This window comes from Mugil cephalus, chromosome 21, assembly GCF_022458985.1.
Source record: "Mugil cephalus isolate CIBA_MC_2020 chromosome 21, CIBA_Mcephalus_1.1, whole genome shotgun sequence".
NCBI lineage: Eukaryota > Metazoa > Chordata > Actinopteri > Mugiliformes > Mugilidae > Mugil > Mugil cephalus.
In genome coordinates, this window is record NC_061790.1 from 12,179,409 (window position 1) to 12,203,515 (window position 24,107).

Below are 24,107 nucleotides of genomic sequence, written 5' to 3' on the forward strand. Positions count from 1 at the left end.
AACTTCCATAACTGCTGCTACTATTTTAATAAGATGAAATTCTAAATAATAATATAACATTTATCTGCCAGAATGTTATTTTATTTGTAATTTAAAAGTTAGGTAGTATAAATGTTAAATTATTTTACATTCATTAGCCTGTACCATTGTTTATACAAAATAAATAAATAAATAAAAATGAAGTTTATGCATGGGCGCTTTGTCTACTGTGATGCTCTTATGACCCCTACTGACATACAGTAAAAGTGCAGTTAAAACAGGAGCAGAGAGAGGTCAGTGCTGCTGTAGCAGGCTGATCTGAACACCAGCGAGCATGCGTCCTGCATGAATATATAAAGATGCATTAAAGGTTGCTGGTACATCAAAAAGCATTGCATGTCTAACACAGGAAACTATTCTCATAACCTATTCATAAGAGAAAGGCTACTGGTGTGGTATTTTAACATCAAATAAACCAGTCAAAACATTTTGGCATTTGAGTCTGTTTATTCTCCATCAAATCCTCAGGTGAAAACAGTGTTTGTGCCTGACTAAGTGAGCAATAAGCATATCAGCAGATATTTCTGACAATGGCAGCGGGTGGAAGAATGGATTCTGGGTGCAAACAAGGAGAATATTAATAAAGTCACTTTGACATTTCTTTGACTGGAAACGCAAACAAAGCAGTGTATACACACAAACTTGTTGCACTTGCAACAAGTTTGCACAGCAGATAGGGGAAACTCATCTTGATGTCGCTGATAATACGTAGTGTACTGCATCGTCAGTATATTCACATCTCCTGAGTTGAAACAACCTGTAATGTAAGCAGACATTAAATTTGTCTGTAAATGATGAAGCGGGGCTCGGTCCGAAGCGCGTGAGCCAAAATAAAGTGACAGTTCAACTTGTGCAAAAGTACAAGAGTATTTGGGAAGCAGCGGACACCCTGGGTTGAGTTACTTCAGAAGCTTCAATCTATAAAACAGTTTTAGCACAAAAACGTACAATGTTAAGACCTGAATTGACTGCATATTCTTCTTTGTGTTGGGACAGTAAATCCATAGACATATTCAACAGTAGTCCCATACAATTATATTTAACTCTATGAGCCCTATTACAATATTTTAATAGTTTTCTTAGGTTATCTAAGATCTAAAGTGTGGCAGACTACACCTTAATTTATTGTCTTTGCAGGGGCCCTGAACCAAAGGTTGGTGTAAAGGCACCATTCATGTTTAGGCTGTTTTCACTGTGATTTCAATATTTAACGGAAAGAAAAAAAGAAAAAAAGAAAAAAAAAAGCCGGGGCATCATGCAGCCAATTCATCCCAGAGTACAAAAAGAAACACTGGACTTCTCGTGTTACTAAAGCAAGTCAATTTTGGTTAATTGTAAAGCTTTCCCCAAACAGCGGATTGCTATAGCAAATTAAAAGAAAAAAAATTGCATCAGTGGGAATGATTGTACATTTAGAAAAGTTTTTTTTGTTGTTGTTGTTTAGTCAGGTACTATCCGCTAACAGAACCTGATTTACTTGAGTTTACAGGTATATGATCACTAATTCATTGGTTGTAATATCTGACTGTAAACCATGGCAGAAAACGTTTTCTTGATACGTCAGTTGTCAAAGTTTCCAACTGCTCATTTTCTGGCAAGCAGCTAACCAGCTGAATCAATGTTTCAGTGTTGATAAAGTGCACAGACATAGATTGCAATGGTTTAGGTAAAAAAAAAAAAAAAAAAAAAGTACTTTAAGTATTTCTGTGGAGAATTTAAGATGAAATGTGCATCAAATATGGTACATACACGACTGTCAGTCACATGTCACGAACAAAATGCAAGGAACTAAACGTGTGCATTCTTAGCGGAGCGGATCGTCTGAATGTTACTGGGCCCGTTACTCGCGCGTTCAGTTTCCCAGTGCTGACCTACTAAAACAAACATTTGTCCCAGATTGAACTTCTAACTCCAGTGCAGCGCTCACAACACAGCTGAGCCAGACACAGGCGGCGTTGGCAAACATTTTGATCTCTTTTGACACAACGGGGTTTTCACTTCCTGGAATTAAACCCGGTTGCTTGGTAACCGCAGTCAAACCTATCAGAGAGCATTTCGACTCTGCTGTGGCACAGTTCACACAGGCGGAGGGGCTCTGGGTACAGTGAACAGAAAACTCCCTGAGAGTGGACTCAAACCCAGAGTCTGGACCTCTTAGGACTGTTGAAATCAGCCCGGTGCGAGATGCTTTCTGTGTCGGTATTTATTAACTCCCTGGGAGCAGAAAACGGTTTCAGATCCCTGGGATAAAGAGCAGCAGAATGTCCGACATGCATGAACATGAGCTCCAGATTTCCTTCGTTGCTCTCGTGGAGATGATGAAACGTGCTGCAACGCTCATTCCGCTGGTGGCCCCTGCAGTTTTCGAGATGCACCGATACAAAGCAGCCGAACTGGTCCTGTCTCCACTGTGGGTGTCTGTGTCTAGTGGAGACATTACCCCCAAACTTCTCATCTCCGTTTCATTCCAAACATTTTATCGCTGTGCTGCATTCATCTACAACCTGCGGACAGACTGTGCTTATCCATCTCTCAAAAGCTCCCTCTAAACCTTTCACAAGGGAGCGCTAAAGCGAAACCCAGATCGCTCCTCTAAACAGCGGGATAAGCGCAGGCGAATTCTGCGACAGATTGGGAAACCTCTCGCACTTGACCTTGCAGCATGCGCCACGGGCAGCTTTGAGTTATTTTTGCATATCAGAAGCTCAAAGGCAGTTTCTGTTTTCCCCGCTCCGCCAGAACGGCAGCCGCTACTTTAGGTGTGATCAACGCTCTCTCTCCACCTCCGCTCACAGCCGAGCCCGGTCGCGCCTCAAGAGGGCAGGGTGGGCAAAAGTAGTTAAGGAACAATCAAGGAAGCGGCGACACAAATTGAAAGAATGCAAGCGGGGATGTTAGGAGGATAAGTGAAGGACAGCCAGCTGGCTGCTGCCAGGTTGTTACCTTTAAAGCTCTTGAAAATCTCCTGTCTCCTGGCTGCAGTCCATGTGTGTCCTTTCTCACAGCGTGTGCCAGGGTGAACAAATTAAGTGGGGCGGCGTGTGCGTTAAAAACCACCACTCAGTCAACCAAACTGTGGACAATGGTCCAACCTATTCAGTGCACAGCGATCTGGATCCACTTCTTGTGCACTTTCCACCTCTGGAAAAAGTCCACCCCCTCAAAGAACAACAACTAAAAAAAAAATGGCAAAGGGACTGGGTCAGCTATCTGTCCCGCCGCATTCAGCGTTTTGTTTTGGCACCGCAGTTTGATTTTGATGATGCAGATATTGGCATGCGGCGTGTGGCCATGCAGGGAAGAGTCTGAGAGCCGCCGCTGGCGCAGAGAAAGAAGGGATGAAAGGGCTGAGGCCGTGTGTGGTGTGTAAAACCAGGTGTCAACATCAAACCTTCCAAGAGATCAGACAGAGTCTGTGTTGTGTGTTTTTTGTTTTTGGGTCAGCTGAGAATAGTATCAGCCCTTTGGCTTCAGCCTCTCACCTGTTCTTTGCCAAGTGCGAAACGAACATTTGCAAATACGGAGGACGACGTTTCCTCATACCGTTTTTCACCTGTGCTGCCAACACTCTTCCTGCAGCAACAACCTGCTAAGCGGCGCTAACTAGTGCTAGTAGCCAGTTCTTTTAACATATTCTCACAAGTGCGGGTGTAAACTGCATCTGTCGGTGACCTGTTGTGTCAAAGTAGTGGGGTGGGGGCGAAAAAAAAGCAAATCTGCACCGGTTAAACGTCCTGCAAAATGTCCACGGTGAGCGTTTGCCACTCAGAAAGTCTTTTGCTTGCTTTGAAATTCAGCTCCGCCGCGTGACGAGCCGTTGCTTCAGCATTCAGTTTATAGGACCGTATTCTTTCCCTGCTTAAATATCCAGCGTCCCGATAAAGCATCCGCGTCGCGCGGGTTCTCCCATGTGATATAAATAACCTGGACGTGACAGCGTGCGTTCACCCAGGCCTCGCTTTATGTTTCTACACTTCATCCACCTGAGGGATCCCCGCTGACCGCCAGCGTCGATCCTTAAGAGTTCCGCGATGACTCGGGGCGTCGTGTCCGTCCCTGAGGAGATGTGGGCGTCGTCGTCTTCTTCGAGTCTGGATGCAGAGCGGGGCGGGTTTCAGATCCATCGAACGGAGCCTCGCGTGTGCTGCTTCTTCCTCCTCCTCTTGCACACGTAGTAGACCGGGAAAACGACCAACCCTACGGGCGAGGAGGAGAAAGACGGAAGTAAAAAACTCTCGAACTACTACACATGACAATTTCTGTAGAGTCATTACTATGTGGATTTAATTATTCTGGTGTTGCAGCACGACGTTAGCAGGTTTGACAAGTGTAAAATTAATTGAGCTGGGGGGAAGGGTTGGAGGGCGACAGCAGCACAACACTGATTCCATTAACAAGTGAAAGTAAATATGAATCTGCCATCACGGCGTATTAGTCTGCAGCAGATCATCTGTCAGACATACAGACACGGGAAAGGGATTAACACTAATTACAGTTCAGATGAGGCACCGGCAGTTCACAGCACAGCCAGGAAAGAAAAAAAAAAAAACTCTTCTGAGAGTCTCCATCTGGATGTAAATGCACTTCCAGGAATCCAGCATCAGTCAGGCAGAGAGTGATCATTTGGAACTACGGCTTTTGGTATCTGCTGCTCTGACATGAGGAAGAAAACACTGTAACTGCTGTGTTGCCGCCGGTCGCCTCCCTCCGGAGCTTCACCCTGATTAATGAGCCCGAGTGTCCGTGTGCGTAACTGCGTTTACCTATCACCAGGGCGAGAGCTCCGAGCACCACGACCAGCAGGATGACCACCGGAGCAATCAGCACCTTAGTGGCTGCAGAGAGAGAGAAAACGCAGAGAGGAAGACGTTTGCTCAACAGTTCATAATTGCAACGTGCGAGTCACTGCAGTTACCAAATGCTAAATCTTCGCCGCTAACAGTGTACCGTAGGAGAGCAGGAAACGCGCGCCTGTTAAAAGACAAATTAGCTCCCGGTTTGCAGGTGTCATGCTGATACAACTAGCTGTGGGTGTCACGGAGAGCGGAGACAAACTTGGAGTTCAACTCGGAGGTTTGCTAGTATCTGATAATTGCAAACTTGGTTCTTTTTCCTCAACTGCTTGGAGCCAACATACTAGAAAAAGAGACTCATTCTGATCATGTTTCATTATTAAGCTCGATGTGTTCGATGCTCTTCCTATTAAGCGGTAAATTCCAGTCAGTTAAGACAAACGTCTTTGGGTTCAACAGTAGCAACAGTAAGAAAACATTAAGCAAGGCACTATATGCAGCCTTTTTTTTTGTTTTGTTTTTTTTAGATTTCCTAGCAGTGTAGCTCAACCTCACACAGCTGCTGCCTCCAGCGTGGACTCTCGGAGATTAAAGACTGTTCCGCTGGTATTCATATCACTATTTCTCACTCTGATGCACAATTATAATCCCCAGCTGAGTGCTAAGTGGTCTCTCCGGGCTCAGTCTGAGTCACGGGGGGCGGGATCGTAGTGAACAAGGCTGGTTGTGAGAAAATGGGAAGAGAGTCTGCTGAACCGAATTTGACCCTTCACAAAAATACATGTAGCAACACGCAGATTGGGGGGAAAAAAATATAAGGTGCACATACCAATCGGACGTAACTTTATGACCAGTGATAGGAAAAGTAAATAACATTGACCATCTTGTGATAATTCAATGTTCTGCTGGGAAACCTTTGGACCTGGCGTTTAGACCAGACCAGGCACCCCCACCCTGTAGCAATGACGCCAACATTAACCCTATAACCCGACACAGGAAACCTACACAACATCAGGAAGGTGGTCATAATGTTATACTTGAGCCGTGCAGGGATATCTCCCTCCCAGACACACAGACTCACCGCAGACAGACCCTCTAATCAGGCGCCTCAGATGAGGTTTCTCAGGGAGATAGCGGTACTTGCAGCCAAACACGCTGAGGTTGGACGTGTGGTCGCCGAAAAATCTGTCAACCAAATCAGATTTGAAATCAGAAAGAAGAACAGACCGGGAGTGGCGCAACAGGAGGACTCTAACCTGAGGTGTCTGTAGCGCTCCCCGCAGCGGTAGCAGAAGTTAGTGTTGCACTGCGTGCAGGTCATGTGGTCGCAGCCCTCCGTGCGCTGGATGTGGATCTGAGGACGAGAAATGGGAAGACGGAGGCAAACAGTGAGTCGTCTGATCGGCCGCCGCAGAGCATATGTTGAGTCGAGTCAGCTGAGTTTATTATAAAGGAGGTCAACTTTCCCCAGCGTTTTTCACACAGTACAGTACCGGCAGAAAACCGGAAGGATCCGGTTCAGCGTGGAGCAGCCGTGACATGCGATGACCTCACTATTGGAGCGGCGTCCCTATAAACTGGGCATTAGGTTCAGCCACTCTCAGCCTCTTTTCCAGGCAAACACAGCATGACACCAATTTGTTGGCCTCACAGTCAAACACAATCCTCTCGCTCTGCTTCCAGAGCAGAAACACACAGACATGGAGCAGCTGTGCGCCAAGCACAGACGGAAAGCGCTTCGCTGCTGTGAGCAAACGCTTACCATATACCGGTAATTAGCTTAATTTATGCCTTCCTTTCGTCATCTGACAGTCAAATTAGATATTGTGTCGGCTGTCTGGGGCGCTCTGCTTTATCAGAGAGATGCTGCCAGCGAGTCTACCAGGGACGCGGCCCTCGTTTTTTTTTTTTTCTCAATACATTCGCCGCCTATGCACTGTTGTTGTGCATCCGCCCCGTTTCCCTCCAGCTCTTCATCCATCACCTATCCCCGCTATGGCGCTTCTTAACCTTCACTGATGCGCTCGTCTGATTCCGCCCACCACGCGTTAACTCCCTTTCCATTTTTAGGCGCGTAACCGCGCACACCGTGGCCACATCCAGCATTCCTCTGCAAAGACAAACAAAAAAAAAAACAGGAGCAGCACAAAAGCTTGCATCCTCGGCCAGCTCTTACCTTGCACTGAGGACATTTCTGGGCGTTTCTTTGGCCGTGTTCGATGACACTCGCCCAGCTTCGTAGCAGCTTGTCCCCTTTCCGGTAGTCGCGGCACTTCAGCCCGTTGTGCCAGGGAGCGTGGCATTTAAAGCACCACACAAACTGGCAGTTGCTACATTGAATCTAAAGGAGGGACGACAAATGACAACAAATGAGCACGATTAATCTCGAACAACGGGCCGGTGCTAATGTCTGAAACGGTGAGAAAACGTGTGTCAGAGGCACGTCTGTGAGCGCAGTCAGTCATCCAGGTCAAGGCATATCTAAAAAGTACTTGTAGGGTTCATTCAGCTTAGTAACAGGACGTTTGAGGGGTTTTATGTGTATTTTGAGGGATTGTATCACCTAATTTCATAGTTTGCCAGTAGACACAAGGAAAGACAGGGGAAAAGTGATGATCAGGGTAGATTTCAGGCCGGGGGATGTTGCTTTGTATTGACTTGACTCTTGGCTTTGCAGCCAAGACTATTATTCCACTTATAATAAGAATAAAAAGTGCCTCATGTATCCACCTCAGAAGGAACATTTAATCTATGTGGTGGGGTTGAAAAGATTAGTGAAACTGGAATTGATGTGGTCAGAGTAGCGAGTAGAATCACTTTGTGCCAAACTCTTACACCCTGAATCATGATTAGAGTCTAACAATTAAGTTAGAGCCACAGATCAGACTGATTTAAACTGAATTGAAGACACTTTGTCCCATCTCTGTTTTCTACGCTGCCGCACACACTGGTTGTTTGAGGATCTCCCACCAGGCTGCCACTTTTTTACACACCTTGTACTTGTGCTCGGAGCGGTTGGGGTTGTGCGTCTTCAGAGACGTGAAGTGGCTGCACTGGGGGCACGGCTTGGTGCTCGAATCCAGCTGGCTCAGCTCCAGGAAGTAACGGTATTTTGCCACCTCCTCGGTGGCCAGGTGAGAAATCACCAGTCCCTCCTCCAGGTTCCCGGTGCACTCCGGGATCGGACACCGGATTTGAAGCTTAGCCACTCGCACCTGGGACACATCACACACACACACACACACACAGGAGACACACAGGTTGTTTTTGGGGTTTGTTTTGCCGGATATTTGAATAAAACGTCTGCTGAGCCTCCGCCTGCTGCCAAAGGAGGTAACGCTAACACACCTTAACGTCAGAGACATGAATTAAGACTTCTCTCAAAGGTGTCTGAAGCCAAGCCAAACAAGCCTGCTTAAACAAAGGAGGCAAAATAAATATTGAATAGTAAAACTAAATGAAAAAAAACCCTCTCACTTTATTGTACATTATATTTTAGAACCTGCTTGACTGTAGCTAGCATTCAAGTTAATAATACTAGTGAACAAAAAAGGTTTCCAAGATCACTCCTGGGTCCAGTGTGTGTTCAGATCTCATCAAATCCTACAGCTCACACCCCTTTGTCACTTTATTAGGTACACTGGTGAAAACAAACGCACTCCGATATTAATAATAGTGTGCGTGCGTTCACAGAGACTTCAGAAAACACACGTCTGCAAGAACCACAGATACTAAACCACAAACTGAATCACATCAGCTCTCTCAGTTGTTTTAAATAAATGCTGAATGTCATAACTCATGATTTGGTGCAGTGACGTCATATTGAAATTCACAGGTTTTCAACTGTGCACCTACGTGTGTGAGACTGTATGATCCACTGAGAACCTAACCTCTTATTCTCCTATTTCCTTTTTACCACCTGGCTCACTTTTGTCTTCGCTTCCTCCCAGGCCCTAGGCATCTTCTCCTCCTTTTCCTCATTTCATATTATTTTCTTTCTGCCTCCCCACACTTGAAGCCCTCCAAAGCCCCCGAGACCGGTCGTACTGACACACGATGAGGCGTGCAGTCAGCATGTGTGCGTGAAATGACAGCGGGCAGAAAGGGGAAAAAAACAATGGGGCCGGCCTCCGACGGTGTCACACCCAATATCCCCTCAAGCACGTGCGCACAAACTAAAAGCCTATTACATGATTGTGAAAGCATATCCTCTGCAGGCATGAGAGCTCTGCTGTTATTGTTGCCACAACACCGGCGCCGCGATGACCACCGCCAGACCGGTTGGACAGGTTGTCTCTCACATGGACGTGCTACCGTGCGCGCGTGGCCTGTTTAATTAAAAAAAAAAAAAACTGTGACAAAATGTGACTTGGTTCTGTGTTTTCGTTCTTATCAGATAAAACACAAGACACCACAAAGCCATAAATGGTGATTGATGACAACGGAGTTTACAGTGACCAGATGGTGGCTGCACCTACAGCGAAGCCTGTTTTTGCATGATTTATATAACATAGGCAATAAACTGTTCATCCGCCTCAGGCCATTATTATGCCTGCGTCGCAAGTGAGAGCTGATAACACGAACGACGAACTAACACGAGGCACTGGACGTTTAGAAACACAGATAAATCAGAGGCGACTACTGGATCACGTCAGTTCTAAATGACTGGTTGAGAGTTTTGGTTTCCTAGAGCGCAAACTCAGCTGAAATTAAAAGATATAGTTCATGGTGGTGTCCTCTTTTTTTTTTATCCACAATTGCGTCGGCCTTCTGATTGGTCTGCTGACACATGTTCCTGTTGCTAGGTTGAACAGCAACAGCAACGCGAAGGCACACTCTCATAGAAAAACTCAGAAAACCTGGAATTGATCGTTGTGATTCTTCGGGGAAAAAAAACATGAAAAATCTACAGCTGAAAAGTGTGGATATAGAGGAGGAAATAACTGTACAAAATAAAAAAAGAATTATTCCAACCCCCATGTTTGTCTAGACTCTAGGTTTTAAATAGGGGTGGATCCCCACACTACTCTTGTTTGTTAAACCTAGCACGTAGGAAGTTGGGACTTGTCTTAAGGTGACGGTCAGTAGACCAATCAGGAGGCCAACAGAGGGTAAGTTGCTTCCTTAATAATAACTGATCCATTAACGGCCAAATGGAGTGACCCACAAAGACAAAGGTGGTGCTTACAACTCTGAATAAACCACTTGTGGTGATTTCTTTTAGCTTTCTTTTGGGACACACACCACTTCATTATTACATTCTTCTCAGACATAAAGTACTGGACAGCTGGTCTAAATAATCAACTCTCAGTAACGACTAGTTAAATAGTTCCTTAAAAATACTGGATTTAGAGTTATGCAAAGCTGTAACATGACTGGGGAAACTGAAACTAGATGTAAGGCTCAGTAGGTGGCTAAAACTGAATCGAGTCTAAATGAATAATCCATTCATAGAATACATTTGAAACTTAAGTAAATTAAAAATGACAGTATGTGTTAAGTATTTTTGTAATTACGTCTGAACGCATCATTTTACGGTAAAAAAATAAGTATGATTTTAAGCAAGCGTCTCTATTTCGATTGTTAAATTAAGCCCGATAACACCGCCGTGAATTGGAAACGATGGCAAACAACAGGTAAATTGTGATTTAATCCGATTACTAAACCTGTCCCGTCCACCTTCCTGCAGCATCCATCTCACCGACCTGCCACTGATGCCCATGTGCCAGTCACTGACCATCTATCCTCTCTGACATAATGTCACCGTGAACCAAACGCGAACGTTAAAATGAGTTTTCCACTGCATTAATGGAAAAGGTTCACTTTACCAGTGCGCTTGTCTTAACGTTCGTATCAGTCACGCCTTATTGTCAAAGCGCTGATAAAAAGTAGTCTGAATGACAAAGACTGTTTCATCTAAACAGATTAGAGAAGATATCCTCACAACAGTGGCAAAGAGTGCAACTACTCTGCAGCTTGCAGCATGTTTTTTTAAAAGCAGGATTATGAAATAGACATTGCTGACTGGTGCTATCTCTTGAACAAGGCACTTAAGATAAAAAAAACAAAAATCCATCCTGAATCGTTTTAGCTTGTAGAGTCTGTATTGACATAACAGCTGTTGTATACTGAAGATAACTGGAAGTAAATGTTCATCTACCAAATATTCATTTCCTGTTTGTTTACGGTTAAATAATCAAAATAACAAACCTTTAACGACACACTACTTTTTGTTTCTTTTTTCTAGATTTTCAACTATCTATGACAGAAAAACAGGGCGCAATAAACTAATTTACCTAGAATTCATTGTAGGCACAAGACATATTGCGTCCCTGTTGTCTCTACTTTAGCTTCAATAATTGCATTACTTAGATGCGGCTCCCTCCTCCGTGTTTATATAAAACACATTGCTGGGATGCTCAGGCACATTTTCTGGCATTAACGAAAGGGTATTTGGGGGAAATGAAGGAGACGAACCAGACGAAGGAGACCGGATTGCGACTAGAAAAACATAAACAGAAAGAAAAAAAAAAAAAAAAGAGGGAGAAGCCACACAGCTCGCTCGGCTATTTTGAAAACTATTCCTGCCACATCCCAATTTAGTGACACATGTGTCAGCATGACTCAGATCCACTAGGAAACTTTTTTTTTCTGGTTATAATGAAACTTTGTCTCAGTAGTTACTTAACATTGGATACCCTTGATCTTTTGATCTGGATCTGAAGTATTTGAAACGTGCCTCTGGTGGGGTTTGCTAAATATAGCACATATGGATTTTGTTGCTGCTGCTTCTGCTGCTCAGTGACACTTGAACCGGCTGAGCTGAGCCAGCAGTGACTGGTTCTAGGACCGGCCCATGATTATCACTGAAGCACCCAGCTGCTGCTGCACTATACAGTGCCTTCACCCCTCCATCCCTCCCTTGCCCCCCCCCCACTTTTCCTCCCACCAACCAGGGAGCTGACGTAGAGCTTCAGGCACTCATCACACACGGCGTTCTTGCAGCAGGGCAGGGGGGCGATGGGTTTAACGTCCAGGCACACCCAGCAAATCTGTATCTCAGTGTCCGCATCGGCCTCCTCCGCGTGCGACCGGCGCGACATGCCCGCGAAAGGGTCCACCAGGTCGTCCAGCGTGTACGGCGCCGGCCCACCGGCCTCCCGTCCGGTCTCGGAGTCCGCGTCCGTTGCGTCAGCTGCGCCCGCTCCATCGTGGCGGTCTGTGATTTCAGCGTCCTGTCGGTGGCTGTCGTTGGCGATGCAGTAAACGGTGCTGTAGACGTGCTCTTTGGCATCGAAAGTGTCCTCGACAGAGTCCGCGCTGCCGTCTCCGTCGCACCCGCTATGGCACCGATCCGTCACGGTTAAACGTTCAACTCCCCGAACACCGGGAGTCGGCGACTCGCTCGGGGTGGGCTCGTTTTCGGCGTCGGCTTCGCCCGTTTCCACGTCCGACTTTTCACACTCGCCACATTCAGTTCCGCTGCCATTAGTAACGTCGCTAACGTCGCCTCCTTCGCGGGCTTCATTCTCGTCGCCGCACTGCATCCGACTGCTCGTGTTCAGGAGGAAAGAGGGAGGCTTCGAGTCCCCGAAATTCCTCCTCAGAATCTCGACAGCGCTCGCCCTCCTCCTCCTCGCTCTTCCTCCGCCGTTGCAGTTGTTGTTGTTGTTGCCCTCCGCATCCTTCTCCTCCCCGACGCTCCTCTCGCCCCCGTCGAGCGACAGCCGGGAGTTTGATCTGGTGACACGTCGGGTCAAATCTCTGAGCGGCCGCTCAACTTTACCGTCCGCGGAGGAAGTTTCTGTCGGCAGGTTGCGGGACAACCTCACCCTCCCCTCCTCGAAACTGCCGATGAAACTCGGCATTTTGCAGGCGTCGGCTATCGGTCCGTCATCTTCCATCCCCGATTTAGCTCTCCCCATTTAGTGCGCGGCCCTCTCCCGGTCGGACCTCTGCCAGTCGGTCTCCTTCTCAACTCCTACTACAAAAACAAAACAAAACAAAGCAGGCAGCTCGCTACTTCCGGGTCCTGACGTAATCGTGAGGGAGGGCAGTGATAGGCTGAGAGGGGCCCAGCCTGGACAGACCGGATGAGAGGGGATGGAAACCAGGGCAGTACAAACCCGACAAGTCTGTTAAAAACACTTATAAATATTAACCTTTTGCACAATCAACGGTGTAAAATAATATCCAGTTTATAGACCAGTATGTACGCACAGTTGCCAGTTCATTAGGTACACTAATATGAATGAAAACGAATGCATTTTTTACATAAAGGTTAAGGTGGGTTATGCTCCTATTATTTGGACAACCGAAATAACAGAAACACTTTGGTGTTTAACCCTTTACAGGGTCCTCATTGAAAAACTTCATTCTAGATTTCAACCCAAGAGTGTTTCCATTTTTTAGATTTTCATGGAGAAATTTAGGATTAATGAATTTACTATATATGGTTTTTGCCCTTAAGTGGTAAACAACTGTAAATATGTATGTACACAATTAGAAGAACATAAGTGCTGATTCACATTATCACATTAAACAACAATAAGGAGCTTTCAAACAGAGGTTACCTCACTTGACCCTGATTCGACCTGGAAATGATCCTTGATCTTCTCGGATTGTTTGAATGAAAACCACATGCTCCTAAACCTCACTGAGAGGCGGGGACGCAATTTAAAATCTGTGCTGAAGTTACCATCTCATTAATGGGTAAATCAAATCCAGTTTGACAGCCTCGCAAAAGGATCCCACAACTGAATGCCCACCTTTCTTGAAATGTTTCAACTGAACCTTATATCAGCTACGAGGCTAAGATTTAGTTCTATTAATATGCATTTGTGTTCACTAGTGAAGATGGCGTAGGCATGACATTAAAAAAGGATCGTTAAAAACAATACAAGTTATTTTTCTAAATAAATCTAAATGCAATGTTTAATCACTGAATTTTTTTTTTGCAAGAAAAAAAAAAAAGCATAAATAAATAACAGTGTGATCCAGCTTGATGCGACATCTACCCTCCCTGTCATACATGCATAAGTGCCCAGGAGGGAACTACCGAATCTCTTCCAAGTGACCCATCTGTGCATAATACTACTGTGCCTGCTGAGGGTTGACGCCAAGCCTGCGTGACGCAAGCACGAGGGAGAGCAGCGATAGGCTGATGGGAAGCCTGGTGGTGGAGTCCAGCCAGGGCAGACTGAAAATATACTGTATGGGAGTGCATGCAGAGCCGTGTCTGACAGTAAACAAAAATACATAAAAATCCGTTTCTATAAAGGCCTGAGGTGGTTTTTGGCGACATAATGAAGACCCCTGAGTTTGTTCTGCTGTGTCCTTCCATATTTTACGAGGAGTCTATATTGCATTAAGTCTTTAAACTATTAAAAACAGGGACCCAGCAGCTTCAGTCCCAGGCCCTTGTAGGTTAACCCAGATATATTAGAGTTTGTTATCATGGAGGAGATGAACTCAGGGCCGCACAGAAGACTATGAGCCTATTTATTGTAGTTTAATGGCTACTATTAAATATGTTCTGTGTCACAAAGTCTGCATGAAAAAGGATTTTATGTTGGTGTCCACGTGGTTAACGTCTTCTGGTGCTTTCAAAGACATACGCTGCCAGTCAAAAGTTTGGACACATTCTGATTCAATTCAATGAGAAAGTGTCGCCGCAGTCGTCAAGGAAATGGCTCACTCACCGCTGCATAACCTAACACCAAGTCCATCGTGGCATCTCCATGACAACTGGACAAACTCTCAGCTAATGATGACGGTAACCTTGAGTTAATGCTTTTTTGGTTTTGGTTTTGTTTTTTTTTAAAAATTTGACTATTTCCCCAAGTTCACCAGGGAACCCTCGAGTAAAATGTAAAACAACACATTTAACCTCATGAAAAGATAAAACTACTGTTACATTGGCTTCAAGTGTGAAGACTGCGGTGGGTTTCATTCCATTTAGATGGTTTGCGTCGATATGTGCGGCTCCTGTTTTGTTTCAGTCTTTTAGCTCATTGATGGTGTCGGCTGGGTTAGAACTGCAGGTCAAACAGGAAGTTACGGGTGTTTCACAGAATTGTAAAATTGCCCCGTCATCTTCCTCCAGCAAAATACGAGGCCATTACTGCGCACGGAGTTGTTGTAGGGAAGTTGCTTTCCATTGCATCACACTCCCAGTTCTTATCTCCACCAAATCTGCCCTTAACCAGCACCCATCCCATTTCATCACGGAAAGTGACACCTGAACACAGAGAAATGAAAGCAATTTGAATCGACACATATTTAGTTCAGCGCTGTTGGCACAACTTTCAAATAAACCGAACTGGGGCGCCTGTAAAATGGGTTGTTAGCTCTGTTACAATTCCTCATTAATGCTGCGGGGCGCGAGCCACGCGGTAATTAGTTTTCTTGTCCTGGCTGTGCCCAATTGGTTTTAGCGGAGAATGCCAACAACGTTGAAAGGCCTTAACAAGTGCGAGTCCCAGCTTATTACATAAAGCCTCGGAAACCCGTCGCACGTTTTCAGAACGCGCGCAGCAGGTCAAAGGGTGAGGACAGTACGCGTACAATGTACAAATGTGCATGTTTCGTGTATTGGCAGTTACTTTTAGGAAAAGGTACAACCTTCGGTCATTATGTGACTTCTCAGCGACATCTGTGTGACACGGAACAGCAAGTAACTTCACAGTTGGCGCACCTCTATGTGTTTTGTGCCATTTTTTTTAAGGCTAACATTAAACGTTCCCGTTCGCATGGTTAAATTTTCACCAACGTTTAAATGTTTGAGTTTATTTCACCACAACACTTACGTCATTACAGGTTCCTCTTGCGCCGGGAAAGTACCTTTTGTGTACCTCTTCTGACAAACCATGCAAATGTTCCAAGAGCTACAACCGTACTCAGTTCCTGAAGGGCAGAGGCACGGAACAGGTGGAAAAGTGCCACTAATAAACACAGCTGGAGTAAATAATGAACTGCTCGTGTGTGAAGGGAGTCAGACAGAACAGAGGACACGATATAGACGTTCCTTCTCCACGCTCTAGTTTAATCCCAGCTGTCTAGTTTATGTACAGTCAGTCACCTGTGGGAAAACCATCATAAAAAGAGAAGGAGTTAAATCAACACACGGTTCTAATCAGCGGTGAACTTTGACAAATCAACCCAGAGCCACAGAGAAAGACCCGACATCTTTACTTCCAGTTAGTCAGTGGGACATTCCTGAATAGACGCACAATGAGAATAGTCGCTAAATGTGTTGTAATCATTGGGTTTTATGTTTTAAATTAATCTAATTTCGTACTGAACAGAAGGAAATCTGTTTTCTTGAATCCATTGTCTGAGAGAAGCATAGTCTTTTTTTTTGCAGCTTAAGTAATAGTTTGATTCCTTGCTCCTCCTCAAATCTGTAATTCTCTGCGTACTGTTCCAAAGTGTGATCAAGAAGAAGTTAGCCGTGTAGCCGTAGGTACTTTATAATCTACCACTAACTTTATTATTGCTCTTTAAAGAGTTTTTCCTTCAGTTTAAATGGGAGTTGTTTTTTGTTTTTTTTTGCAGGATCTGGGTTGAACGCTGTAACGTTCACCATGACACAGAAATCAATGTACTGCAGTACATAGTCTAGTCCCACATGTAGGCACACAGTTTCTCTCACTCACTCACACACACACACACACAAACACACACACACGCACACACACACACACACACACTGGGGTGACGTTATATTTCTGAAATCCTTCTCCGACCTGTTAAACCTTTTGCTGCTTGTCAAGTGTGGAAAATTGGGACTGTCTAAATTATTGGTAATGCGTACACAATGTCAGCTTATGTTAAGTCGATTTACTCCACAAAAGACAAATAAATTGAGGAATAAATTCACTTTCAGTTCAGTCATTTCCCAACTGATCGTCTTTTTCAGCTGAGCTTCAAAACAGCGTATGCGCGGCGCCCTTTTTGTTTTTTTTCCCCGCGTTTGAATTTTGGAAACCAATTACATAATCCGATGCCGTTTAATTAATAAAACGTGAATCAACCCCAAATAAATACTGTAAAGTTGGCTTTGTTCTGAAGTGAAAGTGAATTTCTGGCCCTGACATAACGGTTCATGACATACTTAAAGGCTATAGTGCAACTAATTCTCTTTCCACCTCGTCCTCGTACCCTCTCGTTTCACATACACTGTACAGTAAGAAGAAATAAAACACAGTAGTCCCACTTATACACAACATCATACATTATTAGTCAACTAGAAAAAACAGTAAACACGGCCACACGTGAATAAAAAACGTCTAGAAGTTCAAAGTTACATTTCATCGTTTTTACATCGTAGTAGCTATTTTTCTCCTTTACTCGGCAGACATTTCAGACGGTGTTATTTATAGAAAAAAAACACAAAGTTCACATTTAGGACTCTGAAGAGAGCTGCGGAGCATTCAACAAACCAAACAGTTCCCGTTTTAAGTAGCTAGTTAGTCACACGCGGCATGAGATTAAATATGCAACGGTTTGGAAACACCTCATGCAAACACACAAACTGCCGTCGCCGTCCTCCGGAGCGACTCTGAACGCAACCCACAGAGTTTTGTTATAAAAGACTGCTGAAGATAACCAACAAAAAACGGGGGGGAGGTGGACTTTGAGATCTGTTTGTAGAGGGGAAGAGTCTGTTAGTTTGTCTTTACACAAAGAGAAGTCGGTGGTAGTGTTGCTTAGTAGAAGCAGAAAGCCTCAAACTTTTGATCCAGGGACTGCAACAAAAATCCAACAAGTTCAATGACATTTCCAGAAGGATTCAGTTGATTTTCTCTGAACTAAAAAAAAAAAAAAAAGCAAAAAGAAACCTGTTGGATGTCTAGAATGCCAATTCCGTTCTGATTTGTGATATCTGTGGTATTCTTCTTAGTCAGGTAAACTTGAGACCTATTATTTTTGGTCTGAGGCTTTCGGAAACCAGTGCTACAGAAATCCGCGCGGTGATATGGTTGGCACTTTCAACATTAAAATTCGAGCGGTGAGGTGATAGGGGGCGAGCTGCTACGTCTCTCTGGCATTTCCCCGGCATAATTTCTGTCCTCATTAGACCGCCGGCGAGGGCGGACGCGTTCAGTGTGTTGTCGAGGATTCGGCCTCCGCTTCAGCGTTCACCGGCGGTTTGGGAAAAAATGCACATAAATTAAAACGATAAATGGGGAATCAAATAACAGAATTCAGAGGCTCCTCCGCTCCCCCACGTGACGACGACTAGCGTTTTCGACATTTTGGGGTGGATTTCCTTCTCCGGCTTTGCACCCAGCTCCCCCCTTTGTCAGAAAAATATCAAACTCCAGATTGGAGACACGGCTCAGGCCACTCTGACTGTGTGATTGTCGTTTCTCTAAGGGGTGCTGTGTTTTCTTTCGCAAAGATTCCTTCTCACGAGCTGCTTCGGTTAATAAGAAGAGCTGGATACTGCGAGTGATAAGGCTGATTGGATTCTTTATCTGGATTCCAGCATTTTTGAAGAATGTAATTAATTAGGGGGAAAAAAGGAAAAGCTTGCCCGCTGAGAGATGTGGCGTCTTGAAGAGGCAGATGGGAAACTGCTGCCTGACCTCACTCTCTTGTCTCTGTTCTGTCACTATCTCCCTCTGTGTGTCTGTCTTGGGTGGAAGACAAAAATATTTAGACAGCAAGAGGCCTAAAGACGCACCTGGATCAACCCGTCCTGTCTCTAATAATCTACTAATATCTACAGAAACAACCCGAAACAAGCCTTTGGGATGCTGCAGCTAAAAAGTCCGTCTCCCACTCTGCAGGTCTACGTACCTGTTGCATCTGTGACTCGAGCGTTCAGCCTCTTTTTTGTCAGATCGACAGACTTTGTATTGTAAACATTAAGATTCACATTAGAAGTAAAAAAAGTGAAGTGGTTAGATCTGTTACAAGGGTGTGTTGACGTCCTCGGTGCCTGAGCTCGACACGTCTCGCTGTTAGTTCACATTCAAAGCGTGTGCGAGACACGTATCGAGTTTCCACCTCGAGATCCCAACACGCCGGAAAGTGGTTCTAATAAAAACACGTCTAACATTCCTCTATCGGTAGTGGTTGTTTGTAGGTTCTCGGTTTGGAAGTCCAGTGCGCCTGGCACCAAGAGCAGAAGAAGCAGGATCTGTTGTGTACACAGGGATATAGTAGCTTGGTTTTCGTTATTTTTTTTTTCTAACTCTTTGGTCAGGCTTATGTGAGAGTTGTTAGAACACTTAAGCTCAACATTGACATTTTTTTTTTGTTTTTTTGTTTTGTTTTTTTTTACAGCAGAAATCCGAGAGGTCTCACTGGAAGCCTGAGGAAACACTTCACCCAAAGAGTCGGGGCCTCTTTGCATCCTTTCACAATCCAGATACCCAACAGCACAACAGAGGAAGCAGGCCATTGGCTCCAGGTTGGGTATGACCAAAAAAAATAAAAAATAATAATAATAATAAAAAAACAAACATTTCCTGCAGTTATCATCTTCAACCACACGAGGCCAGTGTTTCATCAGGAACTCCTTTAAAACCAGCAGACACACAGGGAGACATCACCTGACCCGAGTATTTTGGGGATTTGTAAGTTGAATCGCAGAATGTCGTCTGGTCCCCGTCTTCTTGTCTGTGTCTCTGTGGTTGTTTATTTATGGAGTATAGTAAAAGCAGGATTTTAAGCAGGGGTCGTTGGTAAGGCAGCACTCCTGGAGAATCTTCTGGGTTTATTTTGACCTGCGGAGAAACAGCAGAAGACGGTTAAATTTAATTTCTTAAGCTGTCACTGTTTCTCCTGGTGAGTCCATATTCCGAGGCTGCCAGTAGAAAAAGATCCAGTGACAGTATCACACACATCCCAAACTGTGCAAAATGTGTTATAGCGTCAAAGATTTTTGTTGTAATTGAAGAAGCTGAAGGTTAATTGGTTTAAGATGAAAAACTAGCTGCATTTTGTTCAGTGTCACCCTTAACTAAATAATTATCTCTGGCAAATAATATTAACAATATGATACAGCTTGATGAGAACATCAGAAGCACTTGTCCTGTGTGTTTTATGAAAGACAATAACACTCAAGAGACGGCTTAACACTCTCATGGGCACACTGGCTCGCCGATAATATCCACGAAAATATTAAACATGCATGAGAAGAAAAATAGCCGGCAAGGATAAAAAAAAAATGCTAATAATCAATGTGTGCCGAGACTGTGTAAATGAATGTGCTTTAATGTGAGATTCTGTCATCTTTGGCAAAGCACAGTGTTGCTCAATTTAGTACAGTCTGGAGTTAGTGGCTGCAGTCTTGCATGGTCTAGTATGAACAGCATGTTATTGGTGCCTTCAAATGGGGTCATGTTTGAATTAATGCTGCCCTCTTGTAGTTGTCACTGTGGCGTGGTCTGATGGAGCGGCATCGAGGCTGCTGACAGGAAGAGACTCAACAGACTTGTCAGGAAGTCCACCTCTCTCCTGGGATGCCCTCGAGATTCAGTGGAAAAGGTGGGAGAGAGGAGGTTGATGGCAGAGCAATCAGCACTTACACGGAAATGTCCCACCCCGTGCACAGGACTATGAGAGGACTGGGCAGCTATTTCAGTAACAGACTGCTTCACCCGCAGTCACCTGCTGTTGTCACACTGTACAACCAAGCCTGCTCCCAGCAGACCACACACACGCACACAAACACACACACCAGAACTGAGACTTGTGTGCAAGGAACTGTATATTCTATATCAAGCAGAGTGATCTCTGTCTTGGTTTATATGTGCTGTTAAATAATACAGTAACACCAACACTGTGCATTATCTGCCACCAATATGTTCTGTATGCAGTGTCAGCCCAGCAAGTAAGAACTGTTTATTGCAAAGCATGGTATCATACCATATCGCAACACATAGCATCGTATCGTATCACATCATACTATATCCTAACATATAGCATGGTGTCCTGTCATGGTATTGTATCGTATCATATCGCAATACATAGCATGGTATCGTATCATATGCTAACACATAGTGTGATGTTGTAACATATCCTAACACATAGCATGGTGTCATATCATATCACAACACATAGTATAGTATCGTATCATATGCTAACACATAACATTGTATCGTATCATATCATATTGTAACACCTAGCGTGGTATCGTATCATATGCTAAACATAATATTGTATCGTATCATATTGTAACACATAACATTGTATCGTATCATATGCTAACACATAGCATGGTGTCGTATCATATCATACTATATCCTAACATATAGCATGGTGTCCTGTCATGATATTATATTGTATCATATCGCAACACATAGCATGGTATCGTATCATATGCTAACACATAGCATGGTATCGTATCATATGCTAACACATAGCATGGTGTCATATCATATCGCAACACATAGTATGGTATCGTATCATATGCTAACACATAATATTCTATCGTATCATATTGTAACACATAACATTGTATCGTATCATATGCTAACACATAGCATGGTGTCGTATCATATTGTAACACATAATGTGGTATTGTCGTATCCTAACATATAGCATGATCTGTCATGGTATCGTATCGTATTGCATAGCACAGTATCGCATTGTGTATTGTCACGGTATACTATCGTATCTGGTGTTTCCTGATGTTTCCAATGAAGGTTTTTGTTTTTGGTGGGCGACCAGTTATTTGTGGTAATTTAGTCGTAGAGCTAATCAAGTCCAACAGTGTTCTAACAGACTCATCTTTTCATTATTCCTTCATTATGCCTCTGTCCTCATGGCTAACGGCCAAAGTCACCACTTGGGTGGTAATCAGTTCACATACACAACTTCCCCATGCTGCAATCGTGAGCTCCATCTGAAGACAGTGTGTTTACAATTCAGGTAACCGCTAAAGGGAGAGGTTGCAGCGTAGCATTATCTCATTAGTCTTTGCTTTTGGACCTCTTATTACAATGAACTCGGCGGAACACATTTTTACCGAGGCTAACAATAAATTTATCAGAGAGTTAGTTTTCCATTTGTTATCAGTGAAAAGGGATTTTTTTTTTTCCCGCAGAATTCTGGAGGCGGTAATTGTGAAATTATTTGTGTGTGTAGGTGGTTGTGGTTGTGCGAGGGAGATTTCCTTTGGGATGGTACAGCTGATGCTTTTTTATTGGTCCCTCTGGCCAGAGCCAATAAACACCAAGCTGAAAGGACAACAGCTGGGGAACAATGATAGCATATTGATGGTGTTTGTGTAAGTATGCACGCATATACAGCTATACGTTAGTGTGTCTATATGCGCGTGTGTGCGGACACAAACGCCCTATTAGAGTGTGTGCTGTTGTCTGTGTGGGTGCGTTTGAGGAGACGTGTGTATTCATGCTCCACCTCTTGCGTATGTTTGTGTTTGCAGCCATTATCTTGGGGGTCGATGATTTATGATCTGTGTTACGGCTTCCACCGGGGACATATAAAACTACAGAATGGTCCTTTATTGCCTTTCTTCTTTGTTTAGTCCTGCATTTCATCCATCACTCTACGTCTCTCCCTCCTTTCGTCTCTCGCTCATATCTCTCTCCCTCCATCTGTACCTCTCTCTTATTTGCTCCAGCTCCTTTCCAATAAAATCTGTTATTGATAACCTGTCTGCCGCACATCAGTGGAATCACCGTTATTTTTTCTCGCTGTCTGTTGCAGTGGCTGTGGCTTAGTGTTGCTTAGTGCCTTCCCCAGGACAAGGAGAGACAGTGAGGCTGGTGCAGGGTTGTCGTAGCCTGGGTCATTTTTGTGATCTAATACCGGCTCCCGAAGCTAAAAACAGCAGAGGATCTTGATGAAACTGAAACCCTTCATTTGAGCCTCAGAAAATCACAGTTTAATCTAGAATTGATCCTAAAAAAAATAAATAAATAAATACACAGAACGAAAGCTTCCACAACAACAAAATGTACTTCATCTGGAGCTAATTACGAAAACCGACTTTGGCAAAAACAATCATAACATACATCAATTTTATTACGCGTGAGGGGGAGTGATAAAAGCAGCACACAGTGATAACTGATGAGACCTTGGGCTGGTAAATGATAAAAAGCTTTATGCTGATGCAGCGGGAACGCACTCATATCATCCTCTGTGGAATTCATAATATCAAACCCAGGTGAAAATGAGCTCGTAAACACAGTTTGCTGTTGATGGCGGGGATACATTTAGGGTCTAGGGTGTATTTCTTCTGCGTTACCAATATTTAAGACACCAGAGAGGAATAAAAGGTAGATTTCTGATGGCGATTTAGCAAAGCATATGCCATCACATGTCTGTTTTTTTGACTGATGATGTGGATTAACATCACACCAACACCATGAAAGCATTTCAGCGAGGCACTCGCAGAGAGACATGTAGAGCACGATTATACTCACATGTACATGGGTTGTAGTTGGAGGTGGGAGGTCTTCTGAGGCCCCTGATAACCATATGAGTCGAACCCTCCTATAAAATCAACTGCAAAAATAAGAAAAAGAAAAAGAAACATCAATTAGAAAAAGCAAACGTCCTTGTGATTATCAACTGGGAACCTCCCACCACAGATGATTCATAGCTGTAGGCCTCCTACACCTTCAGAGGAGTCAACGGTACATTTTGTATCAGATGAACCACCTCTGTTGCTGCTCCTGCTGCTAATCAGGGTTGTACGCATGAAAAAGAGCTTCCGGTAAAAAACCTGGTCTCAACTGTATGAAAATCTTGTGATGCAAATGTGAATCTATTTTTAGGAGGAAGACTAAGACATATGCAGTGTTATATTTATGCCTTGAGAATACTCCTGAATTATCTAGGATGTGACTCCACAGATTCCCGAGCTGCCAGCAGGTGGTTGCTTTCCTCAGACTGAGGCAGAGAGCCTAGACCTTTAAAAGAGAGGGAGGTATTTTTTTTTATTTTTAAACTTTGAAGCTGTAGGGCTCATAAAAGTGTACGTATTCGCCTTGATCAGTGGCATACGATCTTATTTATTCAGCGAGATTTCATAACATCAAGTACAATGAGGAATTTATGTGTCACTGCAGAGATGAAACGCAGCTATGACTTTACCTTAACCCTACAATAAACACAGAGAAACATGTCTACATTTCACAATGCGAAAAACCAGAATATATAGTCTGACATTTTCACTTCCAAGAAAAGCACCAATTAGTTTATGTATGTTGCCCAGGGTTAGCATTGACTTCCTGAAGTGCGGTTTTGAAGCTCAGTGCGGTGGTTCTGGCTGTCGCCATCTTGGAAGTG

At 44.1% G+C, this 24,107-nt stretch overlaps 2 protein-coding genes across 3 annotated transcripts in view; both read right to left on the reverse strand.

The window, feature by feature from the left end:
• Window positions 1–466: 466 nt before the first annotated feature.
• rnf217 (ring finger protein 217) lies at window positions 467–12,940 on the reverse strand. 2 transcript variants are annotated; one of them, XM_047573995.1, is made up of 7 exons: window positions 11,786–12,938; window positions 7,826–8,047; window positions 7,009–7,173; window positions 6,089–6,186; window positions 5,914–6,017; window positions 4,803–4,874; window positions 467–4,236 (listed from the first exon to the last, which is right to left on the reverse strand). In XM_047573995.1, the coding sequence occupies exons 1-7, from the start codon at window positions 12,755–12,757 to the stop codon at window positions 4,154–4,156; spliced, it is 1,716 nt and encodes a 571-aa protein (XP_047429951.1). In that variant the 5' UTR covers window positions 12,758–12,938; the 3' UTR covers window positions 467–4,153. The 2 variants fall into 2 exon arrangements, with proteins under 2 accessions (XP_047429951.1, XP_047429952.1); XM_047573996.1 differs by lacking the exon at window positions 4,803–4,874 and having other exon boundaries at window positions 11,786–12,940.
• Window positions 12,941–15,851: 2,911 nt separating this feature from the next.
• Window positions 15,852–24,107, reverse strand: part of nkain2 (sodium/potassium transporting ATPase interacting 2) — an 83,916-nt gene continuing 75,660 nt past the window's right edge. The window contains exons 6-7 of the mRNA XM_047573980.1: window positions 23,240–23,321; window positions 15,852–19,570 (exon numbers count right to left, since the gene is read on the reverse strand). Coding sequence (XP_047429936.1) covers window positions 19,561–19,570; window positions 23,240–23,321 — 92 coding nt within the window. The 3' untranslated portion in view covers window positions 15,852–19,560. The remainder of the gene's footprint in view (window positions 19,571–23,239; window positions 23,322–24,107) is intronic.